Source organism: Dendrobium catenatum, unplaced genomic scaffold (assembly GCF_001605985.2).
Source record: "Dendrobium catenatum unplaced genomic scaffold, ASM160598v2 fragScaff_scaffold_1199, whole genome shotgun sequence".
Lineage (NCBI taxonomy): Eukaryota > Viridiplantae > Streptophyta > Magnoliopsida > Asparagales > Orchidaceae > Dendrobium > Dendrobium catenatum.
Window position 1 is genome coordinate 1,023,350 of NW_021319661.1, and position 9,319 is coordinate 1,032,668.

General features: G+C 37.9%; 1 protein-coding gene across 1 annotated transcript; it reads left to right on the forward strand.

Moving 5' to 3' along the window:
- On the forward strand, positions 1-9,319 carry LOC110092883 (putative serine/threonine-protein kinase). The gene is made up of 7 exons (XM_020817576.2): positions 1-364; positions 1,361-1,570; positions 1,662-1,783; positions 6,974-7,190; positions 7,267-7,498; positions 8,259-8,409; positions 8,513-9,319. Exons 2-7 carry the CDS (start codon positions 1,417-1,419, stop codon positions 8,861-8,863), a joined length of 1,227 nt encoding a protein of 408 aa, XP_020673235.1. The 5' UTR covers positions 1-364; positions 1,361-1,416; the 3' UTR covers positions 8,864-9,319.

Sequence of the window (9,319 nt, forward strand, 5' to 3'; positions counted from 1 at the left end):
GCGAAAATGCAGGATATGAGCTGTGATTAATGCCAAAGCATAAAAACAGAGTTTTTTTTTTGATGGGGGACGCTCAGGATAGACTTGTTCATCTTCTCCCCATTTCATCCTCTAGGAAAGGATCGTCGAGATTTCAAGCTCCTTTTACCTAGTTTATATCGATGGCCTTGGACGTGCCGGCATTCCTTCTGTCTCCATCTGGACCTGTTTCAAGCGCTCCGAATTCCGACCCACAGAAAAAGAAATATATGGATGAAAAACTAAGCGAGGAGGGGTTACAGAAGGAAGGTAGAGTCGCTCATTCTTGAACTTGGAGGGCAAAAGAAAGATAGAAATCATTACATTGTTTGACAAACGCTTGACGGTATGCTCTCCTTCTCTGGTTTTCTATAGCTACCATTCTTTCAGGAGTCTTTAACCTGCTCGGAATAACAAGAGAGAATCATCGAGCAAGAAATTTTGCGTCTTTTAAGAGATCAAAGCCTTTTTTTATACCCTTAGGCTATCGTGTCCCAATAGTCAGAAGATTTGATTGTCAGTGTTTGGATCAGATATGATGAAAGAATCGAAGAAGCATGGGAGATGCTCATGTAAAAGACCCGCCCTTGGAGTTTAACTACAACAAAGTCGAACCCTTTGTTTCTTGATGGAAGAAAGTAATTGAAAAATAGTTATGAGTACTATAATCAATCGTTTAGTGCCAAGTTTATAAGCTATCTATGACTCTTCTTTCTTTTACTTAAAATTGTTAATCTGAGTAGAGTTTAGTCCTTGCTAAAGATTAGCTTTGTTGTGGCTTTCTAGTGATTAACTTGGTCATTTTTTTATACTAAAGAAGGCTACAAAATCAAGTCTTTTGCAGATCGAGAAGGTCTCAGATTATTTATAGTCTTTTATCCCAACTATTTAGCTCAAATTTCTAAACTCAAGGAAAGTGTAACCCAAGTTAGAATCATCATGAGAGGAAAAGTTAACACAATATAAGATTCTTAGTACTTTCCAAAAGAAAGCCAAACAACAGGATCTCATGAATTCTTGACATGCTTGCCAAATGTGAGATTCTGTTGTGTGGCTTTCAAAAGAGTTTGTCGTATAATCGTTTGTAAGGAATACAGTCTCATAATAGATTCAAGCTAGTAAGAAGATTTGTGGTTTATTCCCTCGTGTCTGTGAAAACAATGCTGGGCTGAATTATAAACTAGCTTTAATCTTCTTATAAAAGAAGAAGAAGAACAAAGTGGATTTAAATATGTTATGTCCAGTTAGTATGATTGTAATTTCATATTTTTTTTCTAATAGCATTTGCCACTAACTCATTTTTACCTCAAAGGAGTTTACTATTTCATGTGTATTTCTGCAGTTATCTCCCCATCACCATCTGAAACATCTTTTCCTGAGCTAAATGCAAAAACGGAAATGAATGCATCGTTGGCCTTTTTCCTATGCAGTGTACTAGTTCTTCTTATTGTGCTGGTTCTCTTTGCTGTTTTATGGAAGCATAGAAAGTGTAAATTAACTAACATATGGAGATCAAAAAAGTTCTCAACCAATGGTCCTTCTGATCTTCCAGGTTAGTGTCATGCATCCTTAAAATTAATCCATTCACAAATAAAAATAATTCTCAATTATATTTATTTATTTTACTATGACTGCAATTACAGAACATTTTAGCAGTGATCTTCGAACAATCTATCATTTTGACTATCACACTCTCAAAAGAGCAACAGGGAACTTCCATCCAAGGAACCAACTTGGAAAAGGTGGCTTTGGACCAGTCTATCAGGTATATTTAACTAGAAAAGTAATCACTTCTGTAAATGTAGGTATTTTTCTATTAGGAGTAAAAAAGAATATGATATTCTTAAAAATAACATAAATTCTGTTCCTTGTCTCTACCTGTAAAAGGTTGAGGACCTAACTAATTAGTAACCAAATATATTCAGATGATTTGGGATTAGTTACTATCTGTTGAAGATTATGTTAGGAAACACTTGAAGATCTCAGGTAAAACTTAAAGATCTTGACAAAAACAGCGAGAAATCTCCACAAATCCAGCATAAAATCAGAGAAAAACATGAATTTTATCACAAGAACACAAACTAAAAGAAGTAAATAGCTAGATACAATTGATCCTCTATTTGAGAGGAGGGTCTATCTCTTCCAAATCTCTAGATGCCGCTAGAGCCCAAAAACCTAAGAGATCTTAAATTTCAGCAAATTCAAGATGTCCTAATCCTAGGAAAACAATATATTTAATGCATATAATTCAAAAGGATATCTCTAAACAGCCATACAATGAAATTTCCCTCTCAACTCCCTCAAAATCCTTCCTAAATAGCTTCCTTGGACCCGGCGGCTTGAGCGACACATACAGGAGAGGCGGAACATCCTCCTTTGTTCCGCCTTGTTCCAATGGACTGGTCCAACAATATTCCCCTCCCAAAGTGCCACATTGCCCTCAAGGTGGAACGAAGGAAACTACTGCTAAAGTACTTGATCCATAACACTGGACTGAAAAATGGTCTGACACTGGGTTGTATGATCCCTGTTTCCAGCATCTCCCTAATCAATATTTCAATCTCATTCTTCTGGATTTGGAGATGATGATACGGATGAACATTGAGAGGTTAAATCATTTCCTTCAAGATGATAGCATGCTTATGTTCCCGCAGAGGAGGCAACCACTGAGGCGGCTGAAAATCTCATTGAGCTGCTGAATTAGTGACTGTACTAAAAGTGAAATGTCCCTACCCTCCTCCAATCTTATCTCCTCCAGTCTATGTAGTTCCATCAGATAACCTTCCTCCACCACCTGTATGCCACTCACCTTGGTTTTAAGTGATATCATAGCTTTGGTGAGCCCTGCATCTTCCCTGATCACTACCCTTCTCCCTTCCACAATCAGCTCCATTGTCAATGATCCCCAGTTGACCTTGGTGTCCCCCAAGGTCTGTAGCCACTTCATCCCCAGGATGATATTAGTGCTCCCTAACTCCAATGAGGGAAAATCCTTCATCACATGAACCCCATGTATGATCAACACTACTCCCCTACATATCCCCTGACCCGTCTCCACCTCTGTAACCATCATCACTCCATAACACCATGTATCTACCAATGTCACTCCAATTTGTCCACGACCTAGTTGGCGATGAAATTATGGGTAGCTTCACTATCAATTAACACCACCTCCTAGTCTGTTATTTTCCCCTTCACCTTCATGGTATGATTATAATGAATCACACCATTGAATTCAGGGAGACCTCCATCACTTCCAGATGCAGCTTGTCCTCCATCTCTCTCTCTCTCCCATACTCTCACCTCCCTCTCAAGTTTCCTCGTCATCACAGACGGTGAGAACCTAAAGAGTTCGATCCCTACACTTGTGCCATAGAGTATACTTCTCATCACATTTGAAGCATAGTCCCTTCGCCCTCTTATCCTGAATATCCCTCTCCATCAGTCTTTTGAAGTTCCCCCCACTTCCTCCTCCTGTTAGATTCTTCATGGGGGTCTCATTAATATTGCCAGATGAAGGCCCCTTGGGTGCTAGAAGGGTGTTGTCATCCTGTAAGAGCAGCCTGAACTGCTGTCTCTAGCTCCCCTCTCATGGTACTTCTGATCCTCCACTAGTTGTGCCAAGTCCATAGCCTCCCCCAAGTCACGAGGCCTCGTGACCCTCACTGCTGCTCGAATATATGATTTGAGCCATTTCATAAAATTTTCCTCCATAACAGTCTCTGATAGTCGATCTAAACGACTTGTTAGGTACTCAAATTTCTCCCGATAATCTGTCACTGAACCTTCTTGCACAAGTGCAAAGAATTGCTCATAGAAGTCCCCTTTCCTATCTATTCGGAAATGTTCCAATAAGCATTCGTTGAACTCCCTCCAACTCTATATAGGCCTCCTCATATCTCTCCACTGGTACCAAGACAACGCCTTTCCTTCCAAACATAAACTAATGGCTGTCAATTTTCCTCCTCCATCAAACCTTTGACGGTGAAATATCTCTCTACCTTGTAAATCCACCCATGTGCAACATCCCTTTAAAAAATTGGTATCTTTAGCTTCTGCACCTTCGGATCTCCCCCGTTTCCCCATATTACCCCATAATTTTCTTTTTTCCTAGTGTTTGGTCCTCCCCAAGTGTCTCGATCTTCCCTTACACACTCATCTTCGAACCCCTCTTCACTTTCTCTCATCCTTTCTCCAAAATCCGCACTCCTCCTACCATAAGTTCCCTCTTTTATATCCCAACCAGCACCCCTTGGTTCATGCTCCTCATATCCACGCCTCTCTCCATACCTTCCCCATTTCTCCTCCATGATCTCCACATCATTTTTCCTCCTACGAAATTCAGAATTCATAGTTCTTCCCACCAATCCCCTTGTCTTCAATGCCACCGTTTGAATTTGATTTTCCAATAGTTTCTTCACCATCACATGAAGATCGAAAATTTTTTCTTCCACGGATGATATCTTATCTTCTATAGATGAAACTCGATATTCCACCATCGCTTTTATTTGGCTCATTTCCCCTTCAAGGCGTTTATCCAGCACATCTACCTTCTTGGCCTCCATTAATATCCATAATTTTTGTAGGTTCAAAAATCTGGATATTGATAAAAAAACAGCAAAAAATCCTTGCCACCTGTCAAAAACAACTGCTGATTTTCCAGACAACAGCCCACAAATGATCCCAAAATCTGCTCTGATATCAATTTGGTAGGAAACACTTGAAGATCTCAAGTAAAAGCTAACAATCTTGTCAAAAACAGTGAGAAATCTCCACAAATCTAACAGAAAATCAGAGAAAAGTAGGAATTTTATTGCAAGAACACAAACTAACGGAAGAAAATAGCTAGATACAATTGATCCTTTATTCGAGAGGAGGATCTATCTCTCCCAAATCTCTAGACGCCGCTAGAGCCCAAAAACCTAAGAGAACTTAAATTTCAACCAAATTCAGGATGCCCTAACCCTAGGAAAACAAATTATTTAATGCATACAATTCAAAAGGAAATCTCTAAACAGACCATAGTTTGAAATTTCCCTCCCAACTCCCTCAAAAAATCTTCCTAAATAGCTTCCTTGGTCCCGGCGACTTGAGCCACACGTACAGGAGAGGCGTAACATCTGCCTCTGTTCAGCCTAGGCCACGTGAGCTGGTCCATAAGGGACCGACTGGACCGGTCCAATGGACCGATCTAACAGATTAACAAAGGTTTACTATTCAAGATCTTAGTATTAGTAAACAGGATGCGTATTTTCAATACAAAGGGTGGTGGGTTACTTAATCATCTCAAAAAGTACATTGTATGCTAAATTGTATGTGAAGTATAATGGTAGAAAAAGAAAAAAGAGAAATTTGTCCTCAAAAGATTGATTTCACATTGCCAATAGTCCATTAACCATATATTAGAAAGTCTAATAAATATTGGACACGTGTTGATTTATTAATATGACAATGAATAATTCAGATATCTCCAAAACCCTAACTATGGGCTCATGTTTCGTTTACTTCAAGTAATAATAATTATAGTTTATCATCTTATTAAACCTTGCTTCCTATCTATCAATATCCTATCCCTTACCCCAAAGTATATTTTTTTTAAATTCATGACCACCTTATAATACTTTCGAGCATTGTATTTGCATTGAAAAGGCGTGTTTGTGAGGTTATTGTGGTTTGCTTGAAAAAATGAGAAGATAGAGAAGAGGCTAAAAGTTACAAAGTTAAAGAGAGAAATGGTGATGGGAAAGGTTTTGAGGAAGTGGCGATTGAAGTGATAAAATGAGTACAAAAGCATATGTTGAGATGAAAAATGTGATGGTTTAGATATTTGAAAGGTTGGGAAAATATGATGATATATTACTCTAGAAAGGCAAGCAACCGATGGGATCTGTTATTAGAGAAAAAGAAGAAATTATCCCAAGGGTCATGAGAAGCCTATAATAATTACAAAGAGAGTAAACTCTTGATGTGATTATTATATTTTTTTATAGCTTAGATGCCACAAATCAATAATGTCCGGCAATTGCCACAATTATCGGTGTTGAATAGGGTCTTCAAATCCCTCATAAAATTTGGCTAGTCTAAGGCTTCGTTTGGGACGGCTTTCTTATTGCTTCTTAAAGCAGTTTCCTAGTAAAAAAATTTTAATTTTTGTACTAGGAAGCTGTTTTAAGAAGCAATAAGAAAGCCGTCCCAAACGAAGCCTAAATTGATGAAGAAGGTTGCCTATCAACAGTTATTTTGTTATTTAAAAAATATAATACATTTCTCCAATTAAAACTAATATCAGAACTTGTTTGATCTTTTATTTAATTAAATGCTCCCAAAGTTGCTTGAGTCTAGCTTGGAGGGAGGGTGTCAAGCTTGAAAATTATTTTGAATTGATTTCAACTACGTGATGGCTTATTGTAAAGTTTTTGACAATATAATTGAAAATTAATGCTTCATAGTATAAAAATCATGTATTAACAAGAAATGCTAGTAGTGCTAACCAAATCTGAGAGGCTTGATATACCTTTCTATCTTCAAATGGATTAAGAAGGCTTCCAAATTTAAAAGGGTGGGAAGAGCCTTCTCGAATCTAAAGCGGTCTGCCAAGCATATCCAACTCCACAAGCCTAAGACTATCAAGTTCAAAGCCTCTATGGATCTTACACAAATTTAAGACACCCATGAGGATTTTCAATTGTGAGCTTTCTAGAGTTATAATCCGCTCTATAGAGTTAGAGATTTGATAAGTGAGTGAATGCTTATAGAGATGTCCTTTGTGATTGCTTATAGGGATGTCCTTTAACCAGCCCTATTTTGATTACTTAGATATCTAACTTTCAATTACTAAGTATTTTTATCTGATATTCAATTACTAAGCATTTCTATTTTAATTGAAGCTATTACTTAGCTTTTCTTCAAAAATGATCCTCAATACTTTTGCCAACATGATTCTTTTGTCTCATAGGGAAGACTTGATGATGGAAGGAGAATAGCTGTTAAGCAATTGTGCATTGGAGGAAAGTCTGGACAAGGAGAGTCTGAGTTTCTTGCAGAAGTGAGGATGCTAACAAGCATCCAGCACAAGAATTTGGTTCGCCTCATCGGTTGTTGCTCCGAGGGATCACAGAGACTGGTTGTCTATGAATTCATGAAGAACAGGAGCTTGGATTGCTTAATATATGGTTAATATATTTGCATCATTTGCTTATCCCTGTCAACTCTTTTAGTGTTGCTTATAATAAAATTTTCTTGGCACAGAGAACAGTGAGATATTTCTCAGCTGGAAAATCCGGTTTCAAATCATTGTTGGGATAGCCAGGGGATTACAGTATCTGCATGAGGATTCAAACTTAAGGATTGTACATAGAGATATCAAGGCTAGCAATATTCTCTTGAATGATAAATTTCAGCCTAAAATCAGTGATTTTGGGCTGGCAAGGTTATTCCCAGAAGATGAAGCATATCTCAGCGGACAATTTGCAGGAACCCTGTAAGTATCATCATCAATATCATCATTTGCCTTATACCAAGTACTTCGAGATCATTACCGTTGAGCTTGGCCAATGTCATGAAATTTTCAAGTCATAAAGTAGTATAATGATAGGAAATACTTGAGTTCGCAAGTAATCCAAGAGGAAATACTTGAGTTCGCAAGCAACCCTAGCAATAATTGGTCCAAAACAGTGAGAAAAAATAGGAAAACTGGACAAATCAATCTAGAAACAATAGATTGTGATAGTGGGATCAAAGCAAAGCAAAACTCAAAGCAAGATACAATTGATCCTCAATTTGAGCGGAGGATTGTCTCTCCCGAATCTTTAGACAATAGAGTCTAGAGCCCAAGTCGCCCAAAAACCCTAATTCCAATCAATCAAAATATAATATCCCCCTAATCCTCACATGCTCTTTAATACAAAAGTTTTCCTAATCTGATTTCCCTCCCAAGCCCTAGCCACCCTCTCTTCAATTTGAATTCAATTTGACAAGTGGGGCCCACACTAGTGGTGGGCAAAGTCGGGGGTGAGGAGCGGATGATTTCCACCTCATGTAATACAACTAAGCCGGCCCTTGGATAGGCTGGGCCGGTTCAGGGTGAACTAGCCTAACATATAACTTGTTCATTATTTCTACTGATTTTTAATGATTTCTTGTTATTTTTACTGATCAGTATTCTATTTAGAAAATAGATATGTTAAATCTGTTATATGTCTGACTGTCCCTCATATTATCAATATAATGATCTCATCCAGAGGATATACCGCACCTGAATATGCTATCAAAGGAGAACTATCAGAAAAGGCTGACATCTATAGCTTTGGAGTTCTCACTCTGGAGATCATCTGTAGCAGGAAGAATACTGACCTAACTCTACCAGCCAAAATGCAATATCTCCCGGAATATGTATGTTTGTTACACAAGACTTTTTCCAGAAATGTATTAAATTGCAGATTCTAATGATTTAACCAGAAATGTATGACTTTTACTCTTTTTTATCTTCTGGTAGGCTTGGAAGCTTTACGAGAGCTCGATCGTGCTCGACCTGGTTGATCCTAGACTAAAAGCAGATAAATTTGAGGAAGATGATGTCTTATATGTTTGTCAAGTGGCTCTATTATGTCTGCAGCCATATCCAAGCTTAAGACCATCAATGTCAGAAGTGGTTGCCATGCTAACTAGCAAAACAAAGCAAATTGCTTCTCCTGTGAAGCCGGCATTTTTGGATCGAAAGCGTGAAATCGACATGGACATCACTTCACCATTTTCTTGTGAGATCGTTTCTGAATTTTTTCCATCACCTGCAAGTGATTCTATCATTTTACCCCCAAAATTGGAAGGAAAGTCTTCATCATCATAGTTACAGGTTGTTGAAGCTCTTGTGATCACTTCAATCATCAAGGGATATCAAAGTGAAATGGTGAATTATCACACTTCACTTGAGTTTGGAGAGTGCCTTTTCTCCTGTGATCGGCATCAATTCTTTTTTTTCATTTTTGTTGTCAATAAAGGAAGGTTAACGGCAACAGCCTTTCAAGCATTCAAGCTTCGTTTCGGACAGCTTTCTTATTGCTTTCTATAGCAACTTTTTAGTACAAAAATTTCTTGAAAAAACCGTGATCAAATTAGTCCCAAACGAAGCCTCAATCAGTCGAAATTGAAGAAGAAGAGTCAGATGAGAATGCTGGAAATTGAGGCAGTCTTTTGCTCTGGAATTTATATGGTTTTACTAAGGCCACTTGTAAAATATATATGACCTATTGAATATTTTATAAAGCGTTGTACATAAGCACATATTATGACGATTCTTATGTAA

Excerpts from the sequence above, each read along its gene's own strand:
- LOC110092883 (XM_020817576.2), top strand. The coding sequence starts at position 1,417 with ATGAATGCATCGTTGGCCTTTTTCCTATGCAGTGTACTAGTTCTTCTT. Across the intron at positions 7,499-8,258 it reads GGACAATTTGCAGGAACCCT|AGGATATACCGCACCTGAAT; the intron begins GTAAGTATCATC and ends GATCTCATCCAG. Across the intron at positions 8,410-8,512 it reads TGCAATATCTCCCGGAATAT|GCTTGGAAGCTTTACGAGAG; the intron begins GTATGTTTGTTA and ends ATCTTCTGGTAG.